The sequence below is a fragment of the Cherax quadricarinatus genome, chromosome 97 (genome assembly GCF_038502225.1).
Source record: "Cherax quadricarinatus isolate ZL_2023a chromosome 97, ASM3850222v1, whole genome shotgun sequence".
Taxonomy (NCBI): domain Eukaryota; kingdom Metazoa; phylum Arthropoda; class Malacostraca; order Decapoda; family Parastacidae; genus Cherax; species Cherax quadricarinatus.
In genome coordinates this window covers 5,421,653-5,439,921 of record NC_091388.1, presented here as the reverse complement: position 1 = coordinate 5,439,921, position 18,269 = coordinate 5,421,653, and the positions used below count along the sequence as shown (strand labels likewise).

General features: G+C 43.3%; 1 protein-coding gene and 1 long non-coding RNA gene across 3 annotated transcripts in view; both read left to right on the top strand.

Moving 5' to 3' along the window:
- ras (Inosine-5'-monophosphate dehydrogenase ras) overlaps positions 1–13,976 on the top strand; it is a 94,188-nt gene extending 80,212 nt beyond the window's left edge. The window contains exon 13 of one of the 2 annotated variants that reach the window (XR_011394752.1): positions 12,640–13,976. Coding sequence is in view for 1 of the 2 variants with exons in the window: in XM_070105183.1 (XP_069961284.1) it covers positions 12,640–12,745 (106 nt within the window). In the remaining variant the exon portion in view is untranslated. The remainder of the gene's footprint in view (positions 1–12,639) is intronic. The other variant, XM_070105183.1, reaches the window with a different exon arrangement.
- A 472-nt stretch (positions 13,977–14,448) lies between these two features.
- The window catches only part of LOC138855507 (uncharacterized), a 15,124-nt gene continuing 11,303 nt past the window's right edge, over positions 14,449–18,269 (top strand). Inside the window, exon 1 of the long non-coding RNA XR_011394753.1 lies at positions 14,449–17,304. This is a non-coding gene — a long non-coding RNA (uncharacterized lncRNA). The remainder of the gene's footprint in view (positions 17,305–18,269) is intronic.

Sequence of the window (18,269 nt, the reverse complement as noted above, 5' to 3'; positions counted from 1 at the left end):
AGACACTACCAACTTCCACTAGTGTGTAGACACTACCAACTTCCACTAGTGTGTAGACACTACCTACTGCCACTAGTGTGTAGACATCACCTACTGCCACTAGTGTGTAGACATCACCTACTGCCACTAGTGTATAGACACTACCAACTTCCACTAGTGTGTAGACACTACCTACTGCCACTAGTGTATAGACACCGCCTATTGCCACTGGTGTATAGACACTACCTACTTCCACTAGTGTATAGACGCTGCCTACTGCCACTAGTGTATAGACGCTACCTACTGCCACTAGTGTGTAGACATCACCTACTGCCACTAGTGTATAGACATCACCTACTGCCACTAGTGTATAGACACTACCAACTTCCACTAGTGTGTAGACACTACCTACTGCCACTAGTGTGTAGACACCACCTACTGCCACTGGTGTATAGACACCGCCTACTGCCACTGGTGTATAGACACCGCCTACTGCCACTGGTGTATAGACACCGCCTACTGCCACTGGTGTATAGACACTACCTACTTCCACTAATGTATAGACGCTGCCTACTGCCACTAGTGTATAGACGCTACCTACTGCCACTAGTATATAGACGCTACCTACTTCCACTAGCGTATAGATGCTACCTACTGCCACTAGTGTATAGACGCTACCTACTGCCGACTCTGCCTACTGCCATTAGTGTATAGACGCTACCTACTGCCACTAGTGTATAGACGCTACCTACTGCCACTAGTGTATAGACGCTACCTACTGCCGACTCTGCCTACTGCCATTAGTGTATAGACATTACCTACTGTCAGTAGTGTATAGACGCTACCTACTGCCACTAGTGTATAGATGCTACCCACTTACAATAGTGTCTACTTCCACTAGCAGTTTTGACCACTGGTAACTCCACCTAGCATTGCTCCACCTCAACTGTCATCAGTATATAAGCCCCATCTCTGCAAATATATGCTTCACTTTGTCAAGATTGGACTAAACACACAGACTCCAGGCTGAGGGACTGATTGCCTCAACTACTCATCTTCCACTTTTCTCTGCAGTGGACTGAAGAAACCACTGCAGGATGAAATGTTTCCAGAATAAAGATACCTAAATGTTGCATAAGTGTCTCATTTATTAGTTTGATTTGTAAACCATTTATTCAGACGTTTTGAGGTGGTCAGTCCCTCAGCCTGAAGAGGTTTGTACCATTAGTCTGGAACATTGTGTTTCAGACTATGGAGCAATTCTTCTCCAGGCTGAGGGATTGACAACATTGTTCCAGACTATGGAACAATTCTTCTCAATGCTGAGGGACTGACCCCTCTTCAAGGGGGGCTCCTTGGCGTGGTGAAGAGGCTCTTGGTCTGAGGAATTAGCCCTGTCGGTCTTCTTCCTCAGACCGAACCTAATTACCCCCCATTCTCCCCTCCCCTATCCCATCCTCCCCATCCTCCCCTTTTTCCATTCCTCCTCCTCCTCCTCACCCCTCCCTTTTGCCCTTCCTCTTTTTAGCCTTCGTGATTTCTCCCACAGGCGCGCTAGTTCCTAGGTAGGGGAAAGGACACCGGGGTCGATCCCATTCCGTTGAGGTTTCTTGGCGGTGGCGTAGTTTGCCGTGGAATCTGGATTGCCTAGGGATGTCCCGATCCCTCTCCGGTATCCCGGAGTAGCTTTGGGTGTCTTTTGGGCGACGGGTGTATCTCTGGAAGCCACCTTTCGGATTCCGGGGGTGGTGGCTGAAGGAGGTATGCTTTGTGGCGGATATCCGGCCGCCCTCTCTTTTGTCCACCGAGGTAGCTCGGCAGATGTGAGGTTGCTATCCCGGATTGCTGGTTTACTGGCATGAAGGGTAGGGTATGGCACGGGTTCCATGCTGCATCTGCGCTACTAGCGGTGTCGAGTCCTCTTGGGCGCGGAGGGAGATTTCCGGCCCTTTCATTCCTCCTGGGAACTATTCCTCCCCGCTCCCCCCTTTTTTTATTCTTTTTTTTGTTTTTATTTTCTTTTCTTCTTTCTTTTTTTTTCTTAAAAACAAAAAGCAAAGGAGTAACCTAACCATGGCAGCCCTAGTCCATGAAACCACTACCCCCGGGCCCCTTCTTGATACCGCACCCCATTCTGACCCTGCCTTGTGTTTAGACCACTCTTCGGACACTCCTGATGCCCCTGTACCTCTTGCTGGTGCTGTTTCCTCACCCGCTTCAGGTACCGGGGCTTCGACTGACTCCTTCGATTTGTCTGAACTCCGCTCTCCTTTGACTATGCTTCCGGCTTCTCCCTCTACGGTACGGCAATTTTCGAATCGCCCACCCATTTCATGCCGGACCAACTCCGGTCCTACTCCTAAACGCCAACGTCAATCTCCTGATGATGCTCCGTCGTTACCTTCCCATTCTACTCGGAAACGACCGACACGTCAAGCACTCCCTCTCCACGCTCAATTTCGGACCACACAATGGACTAAATTCTTTACTTTAAGACCAACTTCTTCTTCTGCCTACCTTTCTGACCATAGTATTGCCAAAGCGCTCCTGCGTCATGTTGGCAGAGATATTTCATTTCACGCTCTCAAGAGCGGTACGCGCATCGTCACTGTCCAGAATGCTACCCAAGCTCATGATCTTTCTCTCCTTTCGAATATCGATACTACTCCTATCACTATTGAAAAACATCTTTCTCTCAATTCTTGTAGTGGTACTGTCATTCTGCCCCATACCATAGTCCAACAGAATTTCCAGTCATGTGGCAATGACATTTTTGAACAGCTGGAACTCCAGGATCTCCCAATCCTCAAAGTAGACACTTATGTCCTTCCTGCCCGGGGGCGGAGACGTTACCCTTGCAATGTGGCTCGTTTAACTTTTGACAGCCGAGAACTCCCGTCCTCTGTATATGTCGCGGGACATCGGTTACAAGTTCGAAAGGTGATACCTACACCGCAACAATGTAGAAATTGCTGGCGTTTTGGTCACCCAGCGAAATATTGCAGATCTATGGCCGAATGCCCAGTCTGTGGTGCCGACAACCATTCTAATACATCTTGCAGTCAACCTCCATCTTGCCTTAATTGTAATGAAGCTCACCCTTCGTACTCCCGCCGTTGCCAGGTCTACTTAAATGAACGTGAAATCCGTTGCCTCAAAGAGGCAGAAGGTCTCCCTTATGCTATGGCAGTTACTCATCTCCGCCTCCAAGGGAGACTACCCCGTGTTTCTTATTCTCGTGTTTCCAAACATCCCCCCACTTCTGGGGTCCCATCTTCTGCAGCCTCCTCTGTTGTTACCCCTCCCATAGCCATTACGGCATCTAATCCTTTTGCTGTCCTTGGCTCTGACGTCCCGACTACAACTCAGTCTGTTCTCACATCTTCGCGTCCTTCCTCACAAGCCCCAGTATCGACAAGACCTCGTACGACACCTAATACCAATCGCCCCTCTACTCAGAAGTCCAAAAAATCCACATTGCTCAAATCTTCTTTGCCCCTTCCTTCCCTTCTTCCACCTCCACACGTTACCTTTCCAGTCTCTGTACCTAGTTCTTCCCCTCTCTCTGGCTCTATTACAAGTGTGGAGATTCACCCTCCTCCTCGTACTATGCCTTCCACCCCCGTCCCCTCCCAAGTTTCTCCCTCTTCTGTCACCTCCCAGGTTTCTACCTCTTCTGTCCCCCCCCACACTTCATCTCCAGTCCCTTACACTTTTCCCTCCCCCTCTACTTTGGTACAGTCCATTACTGTCCCAATCTTTTCTCACCCTCCTCCTCCTATCTCCAATATGGTTTCCCATACATCTTTGAATTCAGAAACACTTGAAGCCATTTCAGAATATATTGCAGAGACTAAACCTTCAATGGACACTGATTCACTTCCTGTTCCTTCTCTTCCCTCTCCTCCATCTTCACAACCCCATTCTTCGCAACGCTCCGTTCCTTCGCTACTTGAACATCTTCCAATGCCACCACACGTTGACTTTTCTAACCCCTCTAGTCCGTAGGTGCCTTTACCTACAGATTCCTGATATTTTCTTCATCGCCAATCATGGCCTATTTACAGTGGAATATCCGCGGCCTCAGGGGTAATCGGGGTGAGCTTCAGATGTTGCTTTCCAGGTTTTCCCCTGTTGGTGCTTGCTTACAAGAACCAAAATTACACTCGGCTGTTTTCCAACCTATCTCAGGCTATAATTTATTGTATTCTTCGGATCCTTTCTCAGATGGGACCTTTAATGAAAGTGCCCTTCTTCTACGCAATGATATTCCGTACTGTCAACTATTTGTCCATACCTCGCTGCATTACACTGCAGCCCGTATCCACTTGAATAAGTGGTTTACAATATGTTCTTTATATCTCTCTCCTTCTCGAGCATTTTCTATCCCAGACTTTGCCTTTCTTGTTTCATCCTTACCACCACCACTTCTGTTACTTGGTGATTTTAATGCCCACCATTTCCTCTGGGGGGGGTCTCATTGTGACTCACGTGGCATTCAGTTGGAGGCTTTTCTTGCCTCTCACCCCCTCCATGTTTTAAATACGGGTACTCCCACCCATTTTGATCCTCGTACTCATACTCTCTCTTGCATCGATCTATCAGTCTGCTCTTCCTCCACTGCACTAGACTTCACCTGGTCTGTTCTACCAGACTTACATGACAGCGATCATTTTCCGATCATTCTTACTTCTCCTTCCTATTCACCACCTTCCCGTAGCCCTCGCTGGCAATTTGATTGGGCAAATTGGGATCTTTACTCACACCTCACTGCTTTTAGTGAGGTTCCTTCTTCATCCTCCATTGATGAGCTCCTACACATCTTCTCGACATCAGTTTATACCGCAGCTTCTCATTCTATACCCCAAACCTCAGGCAGGCATTCTCAGAAGTGCGTGCCTTGGTGGTCTCCTGCTTGTGCTCGTGCAGTACGTTTGAAACGTGCTGCATGGGGCAGGTACCGGTACAATAGAACCGCTGAGAGACTTGTTGATTTTAAGCAGAAGCGTGCGATCGCTCGCCGTGTCATCCGTGAAGCTAAACGCACTTGTTGGCGAGACTATGTTTCCACCATCACCTCTGCTTCTTCTATGAGTGCAGTCTGGAAAAAAGTGAGGAAATTGAGTGGTAAATACTCTCCTGACCCGGCTCCTGTTCTACGGGTCACTGGTGTTGATATAGCAAACCCTCTCGACGTTGCCATTGAACTTGGCACACATCTGGTCCGTATTTCCCGAGGGCTCCATCTATGCCCCTCGTTTCTTTCCTCAAAGTCTGCCAGAGAGTTAGTACCCTTGGACTTTTCTTCTCTCGGAGAAGAACAGTATAATGTGCCTTTTACACTTCAAGAACTGGAGGCAACGCTCTCAGCTTGCCGATCATCGGCAGCTGGGCCTGATGACATTCATATTCGTATGTTACAACATTTACATCGGTCAGCCCTTGTAGTCCTCTTACACCTCTTCAATCTTATTTGGGCACAAGGAGTTCTTCCCCAGCTGTGGAAATCTGCCATTGTTCTCCCTTTCCGCAAACCGGGTACTACAGGACATGATGCCTCCCACTATCGCCCCATCGCTCTTACAAGTGCAGTTTGCAAAGTGATGGAACGCCTCGTAAATCGACGTTTAATGTGGTATTTAGAGACTCACAACAGTCTCTCCGCTAGTCAATATGGCTTTCGTAAGGGTCGTTCTACCATAGACCCCTTACTACGCTTGGATACGTATGTTCGTAATGCCTTTGCGAATAATCACTCAGTTATTGCCATATTTTTTGACCTTGAGAAGGCATATGACACAACTTGGAGGTATAATATTTTGGCCCAGGCCCATTCCTTAGGCCTCCGAGGCAATCTACCATCCTTCCTTAAGAACTTTTTAACTGACAGACATTTCCGTGTTCGAGTCAATAATGTTCTTTCCCCGGACTTCGTCCAAGCTGAAGGTGTCCCTCAGGGATGTGTTCTAAGCACAACACTTTTTCTCCTTGCTATAAATGATTTGGCCTCTGTTCTTCCACCCAATATTTGGTCATCACTCTATGTTGATGACTTCGCTATTGCTTGTGCAGGCGCTGACTGTCACCTTATTGCAGTTTCTCTCCAGCATGCGGTCGACCGTGTTTCCACTTGGGCCACCACACATGGGTTTAAATTTTCAAGTACCAAAACTCACCAAATTACTTTCACTAGACGCTCTGTTATCTCCGATCATCCTTTGTATCTCTATGGCTCCCGTATCCCCGAACGTGATACAGTCAGGTTTCTAGGCCTTCTCTTTGACTGTCGGTTAACCTGGAAACCTCACATTACCTCTCTGAAGGCAACTTGTCACAGCCGGCTAAACCTTCTTAAAACCCTTGCTCATCTTTCCTGGGGAGCTGATCGTCGAACTCTGCTTCGCCTACATTCAGCCCTCGTTTTATCGAAACTCGATTATGGTGACCAGATTTATTCCGCGGCCTCTCCTGCTACTCTCTCTAGCCTTAACTCTATCCATCACCAAGGCTTACGTTTGTGCCTTGGTGCTTTTCGCTCTTCCCCTGTTGAGAGCCTCTATACAGAAGCAAATGTTCCATCCTTGTCTGATCGCCGTGATGCCCATTGCCTTCGTTACTATGTACGCTCTCACGATCTACACAATCCTTCCATTTATAGAATGGTCACCGATATTAGTAGACATTCTTTATTCGTTCGCCGCCCCTGTTTGCTCCGTCCCTTTTCTCTTCGCCTACTTTCACTCTTGTCTTCCCTTCAGTTACCACCTTTATATGTTCATGTAGCATCTCACTTTTCCCTACCCCCCTGGGAAGTTCCAGCTGTTCGGGTCTGTTCTTTCTCACTCCCTTGCTCGAAAGCTCAACTGCCTACGGTGGCTTCCCGCTCTCTTTTTCTTGATCACTTCCACTCTCATTCTCATGCCACCGCTGTGTACACAGATGGCTCTAAGTCTTCAGACGGCGTCGGATTCGCAGCAGTGTTTCCGGACAGCGTCGTACGAGGGCATTTACTATCTTCAGCTAGCATTTTTACTGCTGAACTGTATGCCATTCTTGCAGCACTTATTCGTATCGCATCTATGCCTGTGTCATCATTTGTAGTAGTCTCAGACTCCCTTAGTGCTCTACAGGCTATACGAAAATTTGATACATCTCATCCCCTAGTTCTCCGTATCCAACTTTGGCTACGCCGTATCTCTACCAAACATAAAGATATTGTTTTTTGTTGGGTCCCTGGTCATGTCGACGTACAGGGCAATGAACAGGCAGACACTGCTGCGCGGTCAGCAGTATATGACCTACCAATTTCCTATCGAGGTGTTCCATTTCTGGACTATTTTGCTGCAATAGCTACCCACCTTCGCACCCGTTGGCAACAACGTTGGTCAACTCTGCTCGGTAACAAACTTCATTCTATTAAACCGAGCATAGGTTACTGGCCGTCTTCTTGTCATCAGTGCCGAGGTTGGGAGACCACTCTCTCCCGCCTTCGCATTGGCCACACTCGTCTTACTCATGGGTATCTCATGGAGAGGCACCCTGTTCCTCTCTGTGAGCAGTGTCAAGTTCCAGTATCGATTAGCCACATTCTGTTAGACTGCCCTCTCTATCAACGAGCACGCAGAATTTACCTCCAACGTCGTCTTCGTTCTCCTACTCTCTCTTTACCTTCCCTTCTTGCTGATGGACCCTCCTTTAATCCTGACTCTCTCATTGACTTCTTGACAACGACTGATTTACTCCACAAACTCTGATGATACTTTTCGCACTCCCCTCAGCCCTTTCTGGTTCAGTCTCTTGCTGCCCTTTACCCTTTCACCATCCACTGCCCCGCTGTTATCCGTAACCTGTTGCTCATCCATCTCCCTTTTGCCACCTGATGCCCTCGCTTCCTTCCTGCCCTGCAGCGCTGTATAGTCCTTGTGGCTTAGCGCTTCTTTTTGATTATAATAATAATGAGGGACTGACCACCTCAAAACTGTCATCAAGAGTATGGACTGATTACCTGATCTTTACATCTCTACTGCTCCTGCTGCCTCCATATTTGACTGAAGCATCCTGTGTAGGTGAAACATTTCACAAAGATACCCAACTGCTGCACATATGCCTCACTTATCAACATCATTACTATAATCTAAGCTCTAAACCCACAAAGATCATAAAGGTGCGTGTACAACCCCTGCAATGTCTCGCTACCGCAGCAACTTATGAAATCATAACACGGTTACAAACAAACTAGGGAACAGGTAGGGTTTGAGCCCATAGCGAGCAAGTCCTAATATTCACAGGCCAGTGAATTAGTTACTGTTGCAGAAAATTAGTTTTGCTAGTAAGTTAGTTAAGTAGCAAAAAATTGGTAGTGATGACAGTGACAAAAATTGGTACAGTTTTTCACTGTCCAGTCCCCAAAAATAGTGCTCCCAGTGTCCCCATTTTTTACAAAAATGTTAGTTTTTCTCCTGAAATGGTAGAGAATCTTTTTCTGGAGGTAATAGCACCATAAATATGAAATTTGATGGAAAACTGACAAAATTACTCTGGCGGAAATTTAGTGGTCTGGGCGCAATTCACGCAATGGCAATTTTACCCAGTTTAAGTGTGCCAATTCCATTGTTCAATTTGACAAAATTCTTGGCTATTTCACTAGCATGTCTCTTGTTCGACTGACTGAGCACAAGAAATTGTTCATTTGAATATCCAAGCTACAACGATAAATTTATTTACATGCTATGGGCATAGTGCTTAGTTATGATTATAATAAGAAAGCTATACTATAAAGTGCTCAGAATTTGGAAATTTAGCCAATTTTACACACAATCCAGTTTAAAAATTGAATTTTATGACTAATTTCAAGACCCACCCATACCATGGTTTGTTTACAATCGTGTTAAGATTTTGTGAGTCAACAACATAGGCATCCCAGTAAAACATTTTCTTTGTTCATTAATTATGACCCCAGCCCTCTCCTATATTACACTCATCTTCCATATTGAATTCATTATTTCACACAAAAAAATTACCCTATTTTTCTGATTAAAATATAACCAGGAATGATTGGTTGTGGTTTACATCATCCCAGCAATTGAATCATGCCTATTAAAATGCACTAAAGAAAATTGGGGTTATAGGGGGACCTTACCCATCCTTGGGAAATTCAGTATCAAATATTTTCATTAATTTGAGGCTCATTTCTAGCTATTTCTTGTCCTGAACGCTGTATAGTCCTTGTGGCTTAGCGCTTCTTTTTGATTATAATAATAATCTTGTCCTGAAACCAACCAAAATCATCAGCATTTCAGTACGTCTTCCATTTTATTAAATGATACCAAGAAACCACCATTAAAACTGCAAAAACCATCCTAGAAAACACTTCAAAGTTGCTATTTTAAACCAAATGCAAAATCAGAATTTTTTTCCTATCATGCACCACACAGGCCAGGATTTTTTTTTTTTCTCCTGTGTGCTCATGGCACAGACTTCTCTCACATTTAGGCCATAATTTACCACTCACAGCTTATCTGCGCGAGTTGAGATCTCCACGAGGGACCATTGACAATGAGGGACCCTGGAGTCAATAATGTAGATCTACATAAGGGACCCTTGAGTCAATAATATAGATCTACATAAGGGACCCTGACATCAATAACAGATCTGCATGATGGAATGTGAATGGGTTTAGCATCTTGTGTTCACTGTGGTGACTAACCCAACGTTGTAATAATGTTGCTAGAATTACCGACAATATGTAAAGTAAAAGGACACAAGTGCAACTAATGTGACATTTTATTGTGGCTTGACAAAGCTCCTGGAGAGCAAAACGTTGCCACAATAAAATGTCACATTAGTTGCACTTGTCCTTTTACTTTACATACCCCAACATTGCAATGATTGATAGTCTCAGAAATACCACTGTCCCTGTCTCCTCAACTTACCCACCTCTCTCCATGTCTTCCTCTCCTTGGTCTCCTTTTGTTTGATAGAAAGAACTGGAAATTCTATATTTTACATCAGTAGTACAGCAGAAACCCAGTATTCGTGGATTCAATTATCTGCAGTTTACCCTGGCCCAAAAAAAGAAAACTTAAATTTTGTTTAATAATGGCTCCAAAGCACAAAAGCAGTGATACTGGCAGTTTTTCAGATGGGACATTATGAACAATGGCTCGGTTTGAAACCAAAAACCTGCAACACCAAAAAGACGAGTCTGTATATGCAGGGCTCTGCTGTATATGCAGGGCCCTGCTGTATATACAGGGCCCTGCTGTATATGCAGGGCCCTGCAGTATATGCAGGGCCCTGCTGTATATACAGGGCCCTGCTGTATATGCAGGGCTCTGCTGTATATGCAGGGCCCTGCAGTATATGCAGGGCCCTGCAGTATATGCAGGGCCCTGCTGTATATGCAGGGCCCTGCAGTATATGCAGGGCCCTGCAGTATATGCAGGGCCCTGCAGTATATGCAGGGCCCTGCAGTATATGCAGGGCCCTGCTGTATATGCAGGGCCCTGCTGTATATGCAGGGCCCTGCTGTATATGCAGGGCCCTGCTGTATATGCAGGGCCCTGCTGTATATGCAGGGCCCTGCTGTATATGCAGGGCCCTGCTGTATATGCAGGGCCCTGCAGTATATGCAGGGCCCTGCAGTATATGCAGGGTCTTGCAAGCCAATGTGTTTGACGTATATATACTCAAAAATTCTAGCGGCTTCAAATCAAGCGGGAGAAAGCTGGTAGGCCCACATGTGAGAGAATGGGTCTGTGTGGTCGGTGTGCATAGTATAAAAAAAATCCTGCAACACACTGCATAATGAGAAAAAAAAAACACCCGTGTTTTTGGATTAAAACGCCGATTTTCAGGTGTATTTTCGTATAGTATTTATGGTTGCATTCTTGTTTTCTTGGTCTCATTTAGTAGAATGGATAAACATATTATAGAAATTGAAGTAACTTTTATTGGTTTTACTGTGAAAAATTTTTGATTTTGAAATGGAGCTCAAAGTCGCAGAAACATTAGATTTTTGCCGATGCTCAAGAGTAAACAAATGACGTCATTGTCCAATAAATGTTCAAGTAGCCATTCTAATACGCAGTCACGAATGGGTTGATGTTATTTATGTAATTATTACAATATTGCAGTAGTCTGCATAACAGTAAATCATCTATTTTTTGTGTGAATAAAAATTCAAAATAGAAAGCAAGAGTAATATAAGAGGGTCCTGGAGACGTGACTGATGAACAGAGAAAATGTTATTTTAGTGCCAGGAATGTCTGCATTGTTCATTCTGGACCCTATTTTGAAATTGATATATTTTTTAATTTGCATGAAATTGGCCAAATTGCCAATTTCTGACCGTTTTATTGGGTAGTTGAAATCGGTAAATGGGTGGTTTCTTGTATTCAGTTGATAGACAAATAGAATTCTAAAGAAATAGCTATGAGTTTGGTGGACTGGAACAATGGAATTGGCCAAAAATAGGGCTCAAATTGGGCAAAATCGCCAATGTGTTAATGTTGCCGAGGTCGCTAACTTCATGAGAGCGTAATTCTGTAAGTTTTCCATCAAATTTAGTACTTTTGGTGTCATTATCATCGGGAAAAGATTGTCATTTCATAAGAAAAAATAATTTTTTTTTTTTTTCAAATATTTTGTGACACCAGTGACTTCAGGATTTGGGATTGCGACCATGAAAGGGTTAAAAATGGTACGTTCTTTTTATACACGTTGTGAGCTTTTTGAGAAGTTATATTATTGATTTGTTATTTTTTCCTGATAATGCATTTTGCTAAGTAAGATCACCATATGATCCTTGTGGGTTTAGCACTTGGCTATGATTACAGTAATGCTAAAGGAAGCTATACAGAACTTGTAATTAGAAGTGAATGAAATATATAATGATTTATGTAGCATTATTGAGTTCACTGGTAATTGTGATCACAAAATGTTTAATTTTGAATGGTTTAAATTTTACGTATATAAAAATGACTAGGTGCCCTAATCCCTCTGTGTAGAGGGTCCTAAAATTACCTCTGTGTAGAGGGTCCTAAAATTACCTCTGTGTAGAGGATCCTAATATTACCTCTGTTTAGAGGCATCCTAATATTACCTCTGTGTAGAGGGGTCCTAATATTACCTCTGTAGAGGGGTCCTAATATTGCCTGTATATAGAGGGGGCCCTAATATTACCCCTATACAGAGGGACCCTAATATTACCTCTAGAGGGGCCTTAATATTCCCTCTGTATAGAGTGGCCCTAATATTACCTCTATATATATAGGGGGCCTTAGTATTACCTCTATATAGAGGTGGTTTAATATTCCCTCTATGGAGGAGGCCCTCATATTTCCTCTAGAGGGCCCCTAATATTCCACCTATATAGAGGGCCCTTATATTCCCTCTATATGGAGGGCCCTTATATTCCATCCATATATAGGGCCCTTATATTCCCTCTATATGGAGGGCCCTTGTATTCAACTCTATAGAGCAATTCTTGATCCAAATATTTCTCTATACTATATGTATTTTTTTTTCTAGTCAGAGTATTTAGAAATTTTTTTTACTGGGGTAACTTAGTATTAGGCCATGCTCGGTTGTGTGACCCTTGTGGGTTTATCGCTTATTTACAATTATAATAATCTAACCATGGAATGTATTGTCTTTCAGATCCATGATGTATGCTGGTGAACTCAAATTCGAGAAGCGGACAATTTCAGCACAGCGAGAAGGCAGCGTACACAGCCTATATTCACATGAAAAAAGGCTCTTTTAGACTTAAATTAAACACTTTAAATTTGTAAACTACAGGTATATTATTAATGACTTTTATAATTGACTGTAATAAAGGTTAATCTTTTTTTTCATTAAGTGTACCAGTAATGACTATTTTGTAATTGGCTGTAATTAAGGTTAATCTTATTTTCATTGTTCAAGTGTACCAGTAAGGTAGGATGTGTTATATCCTATAATAGGTAATTTTCTTTAGGCTTTCATTGGTGGTATTATTAAGACTTGATCGTTGTTGATTTCTTGGTAAAAATGAGTGTTGGGTTGATGGTAGGTGTGGTAGTCAGCGACTCCAGCAACTGTAGGTTGCAATCTCAGTAGTGCTCGTTACACGTGCAGTTTACCTCATCAGATTATGTATGTGCACAGTGGCAGGTGTTTAGAAGAGCCAGAACCACATTTTGAGAACTTTTACACCGCTGTGTGTTAATAAATGGCTACTGGACGCTCCATTGTGATAGTTTTCTGCAAACCCTTTTTTTTCCTATCAAGACCATTATATTTTCTTTAATGAAAGGAGTGTGTGTGTGTATATATATATACATACTCTGTATGGAACCCAAGAAAGCCACAGAATTCCAATGACCACTCCAAACTACAATCAGAGATATAACATAAGAACATAAGAACGAAGGAACACTGCAGAAGGCCTACTGGCCCATGCGAGGCAGGTCCAAGTCTCCTACCGGCTTAAGCCAATGCACCCAACCTAGTCAGGTCAGGTCACATTGACTTAAGGGAGGAACACGGCAACCGACCTGGTAGCACAAGCTATCAGGTCTAACTCACACCCACCCACATCTACTCATGTATTTATCCAACCTATTTTTAAAGCTACACAACGTTCTGGCCTCTATAACGGTACTTGGGAGTTTGTTCCACTCATCCACAACTCTATTACCAAACCAGTACTTTCCTATATCCTTCCTGAATCTGAATTTTTCCAACTTAAAACCATTGCTGCGAGTCCTGTCTAGGCTAGATATTTTCAGCACACTATTTACATCCCCTTTATTTATTCCTGTCTTCCATTTATGCACCTCAATCATATCCCCCCTAATTCTACGTCTTTCTAGAAAGTGCAGTTTCAGGGCCCTTAGTCTATCCTCATAGGGAAGGTTTCTGATACATGGGATCAACTTTGTCATCCTCCTTTGTACATTTTCCAGAGAATTTATATCCATTCTGTAATACGGTGACCAAAACTGTGCAGCATAATCTAAATGAGGCCTAACCAAGGATGTATAGAGTTGAAGAACAACCTGAGGACTCCTATTATTTATGCTTCTTGATATGAAGCCAAGGATTCTATTAGCTTTATTGCGAACACTTATGCACTGTTGTCTTGGTTTCAGATTACTGCTAACCAGAACTCCTAAATCTTTTTCGCAATCCGTAATATTAAGATCTACATTATTTAGTTTATATGTGGCATGGTTATTGTCCTGTCCAACATTTAGAACTTTGCATTTGTCTATATTAAACTGCATCTGCCACTTCTCCGACCACTGCATCAGTCTATTCAAATCTTCCTGGAGTGCTCGAATGTCCTCGTCAGAATGAATTCGACGGCCTATTTTGGTGTCATCGGCAAACTTGCCGATGTCGCTCTTTATGCCCTCATCTATGTCGTTTATGTAGATTGTGAACAGCAGGGGGCCCAACACTGACCCCTGTGGAACACCGCTCGTGACGCTTCCCCACTCTGATTTCTCCCCATTTATGCAAACTCTCTGCTGCCTATTTGTCAACCATGCCTCTATCCAGGAAAAAATTTCTCCTCCTATTCCATGTGCTTTAATTTTCCTCAATAGTCTCTGATGTGGGACCCTGTCAAAAGCCTTACTGAAGTCCATATACACAATATCATATTCATTACCATGATCTACCTCCTCAAATACCTTAGTGAAAAAAGTTAATAAATTCGTAAGGCAGGAACGCCCCTTTGTAAAACCATGCTGAGATTCGTTGATTAATTTATGCTTTTCAAGGTGGCTACGAACTGCCTCGGCAATTATTGATTCCATAAATTTTCCCACTATGGAGGTTAGGCTTATTGGTCTATAGTTCGAAGCTAAGGACCTGTCACCTGTTTTGAAAATAGGTATCACATTTGCCATTTTCCACTTATCTGGCACCATGCCAGTTTGTAGTGATATGTTGAAAAGATTAGCCAAAGGTGTGCTAAGTTCCTCTTTACATTCCTTTAGAACCCTTGCATACAGTTCATCAGGGCCTGGGGATTTGTTAGGTTTTAATTTATCTATTTGCCTAAGGACCATGTCACTTGTGACCCTAATAGTGCACAGTTTATTATCGTCCTGTTCTACATAATTTATCATTACTGGAATATCGGTGGTAACCTCCTGTGTAAAAACTGAGAGGAAGTATGTGTTAAAAATTCTACACATTTCCTTATCACTGTCAGTGAGCTGACCCGAGGAACTTTTGAGTGGGCCTATCTTGTCCCTGATCTTACTTCTGTATACCTGAAAGAATCCTTTTGGGTTAGTCTTTGATTCTCTTGCAACTTTAACCTCATAATCTCTTTTTGCTTTTCTAATTCCCTTTTTTATTTCTCTCTTTAACTGAATATATCGATTTCTTAATTGCCCCCCCTCTCTTTTGATTTGCATATATATGCCTCTCTTTTGACCAATCAGATATTTTAATCTATTGTTCATCCATTTAGGATCATTTTTGTTTGATCTGATTTCCCTATTTGGAACATAATTTGACTGAGCAGCTAGAACTATGCCCTGGAAAACATCATATCGGCAACCATCACCACCTACCTGACCCTTAGTCAGGTCATTCCAGTTCAGCCCACCTAAGTAATTTTTCAGTCCTATGAAATCAGCCAAGCGAAAGTCAGGGACGGAGACTTGATTGCCATTATTAGGGGAATTCCATGATATATTAAAACTGAGTGATTTGTGATCACTTTCCCCAAGCTCATCATTAACCTCAAGATTATTAATTAGTGTTTCCCTACTGGCAAGAACCAAGTCAAGGAGGTTATTTCCCCTAGTTGGCTCTGTCACAAACTGTTTTAAAAACAATCCTGGATCGTATCAAGAAAGTCACCTGACTCTAAATTTCTTGTCAAATTGCTCCAGTCAATCTGTCTATAGTTGAAATCTCCCATTAGCACAACATTTTCGTATGTAGATGCCTTACGAATTTCGTCCCATAGAAGTTTACTGCACTCCTTATCAAGATTTGGGGCCCTGTAAATCACACCCAAAATTAGTTTTTCTCGGCCCTCGAGAAGCTGTAACCAAACAGATTCAGTGGCTGACGCTTCTAATTTAATATCTTGTCTAACACAACAATTTAAATTGTCTCTGACGTACATCGCTACTCCACCACCTTTCCTGTTGACCCTGTCAGTGTGGAATAATTTATAGCCTTGTATGTGACATTCAGAGGTCATCTCTCTATCTTTCAGATTGAGCCAGGTCTCTGTTATAGCAATAATATCTATGTTTCCTGCACTTGCAATTAATCTTAGCTCATCTATCTTATTTCTTACACTCCTGCTATTAGTATAGTAAACCTTAAGGGAGCTAGTCCCTTGCTGCCCTCTGCTGTCCCCCTTTGTTTGCTGACCTGATCTATTGTCTTTATTTATAACTTCATGCTGAATGCCTTTTATACATTTACTGTTTCCAACCCAAGTGTTGCAACCTGCTTGTTTCCCACACACACCCATACCTCTATCTTCCATCAGTTTAAAATCATAGGCATTTCACCAATGGCCTTCTCAATCGAGTCTGCAAGTGCTACCACCCCAGCCCCAGAGAGATGTACCCCATCCCTTGCATACATATCATGTTTGCCATAAAAGTTGTTCCAGTTGTCAATGAATGGGATTGCAAGTTCCTTGCAGTATCCGTCTAGCCAGCAATTTACACCAATTGCCCTAGACAACCATTCATTTCCTACTCCCCTTCTAGGCAAGATGCTACATATGATTGGGATCCCTCCCTTAGACTTAATGAAATCTATAGCTGACCTGTACTTATCTAGCAGCTCTTCTCTCCTACCCTTCCCAATATCATTTCCACCAGCACTGAGACAGATAATGGGCTTGTTCCCATTACCTGACATGATATTATCCAGCCTGTTGACAATGTCCCCAACACCAGCTCCAGGGAAGCACACTCTATCTCTCATCTTCTTATTCCTATTACAAAAAGCACGGTCAATATATCTTACCTGAGAGTCACGGAAACCAAATTTGCGGATACAAGGGGGTTCTACTATATAGGGTTTGCTATTATCCATGGTTATGGGCATCCACAGTAAGTCTTGGGATGTATCCCCCATGGATACCTGGCCACTACTGTAGTAATAATAGCAATGGATTTTTTCAGTACTCAGTGACTCTATGACCACTGATGACAGTGTTAGTCCAAGTCAGAGTTCATCAAAACATCTTATTTTTCAACTCAGAATTGAGATTGTCTGTCGTTCTACCGCTGTCGGTGTTGGGAACTGCAGTCACGATTGAGAATTAGACTCAACAGTGTTACAGGGCAGGTAATGGTTGTTTGTGATGGTAGTAGAGGGTTTGATAGTATATATGATAGTGGTTGAGGGAGGTAGTAATGGTAGCTTAATAAAGTCGTTTAAGAGAGGTATAACTCACATAAGAGTAATAAAGACGACTGCAACACGAGACTACAGGTAACAGTGTGTTGCACAGTTCTCCTTGCAACGGCAGATTGACTTATTCTTCCAGACACTGCAAGCTTCTTGTACACACACACATTACACACACAATTACACACACACACACTACACACACACACACACACACACACTACACACTACACACACACACACACACATACACACACACACACACACACACACATTACACACACATTACACACACACTACACACACTACACACACACACACTACACACACACACACACTACACACACACACACACACACACACTACACACACTACATACACTACACACACACACTACACACACTACACACACACACACACTACACACACACACTACACACACACACACACACACACACACACACACACACACACACACACACACACACACACACACACACACACACACACACACACACACACACACACTACACACACACTCTACACACTACACACACACACTACACACACACACACACTACACACACTACATTACACACACACACACACACTACACACACACACACACACACACACTACACTACACACACACACTACACACACACACTACACACACACACTACACACACACACAACACACACACTACACACACACACACACACTACACACACACACACACACACACTACACACACACACACACACACACACACACACACACACACACACACTACACACACACACACACTACACACACACACTACACACACACACACACATACACACACAACACACATACACAACACACACACACACACACACACATACTACACATACATACA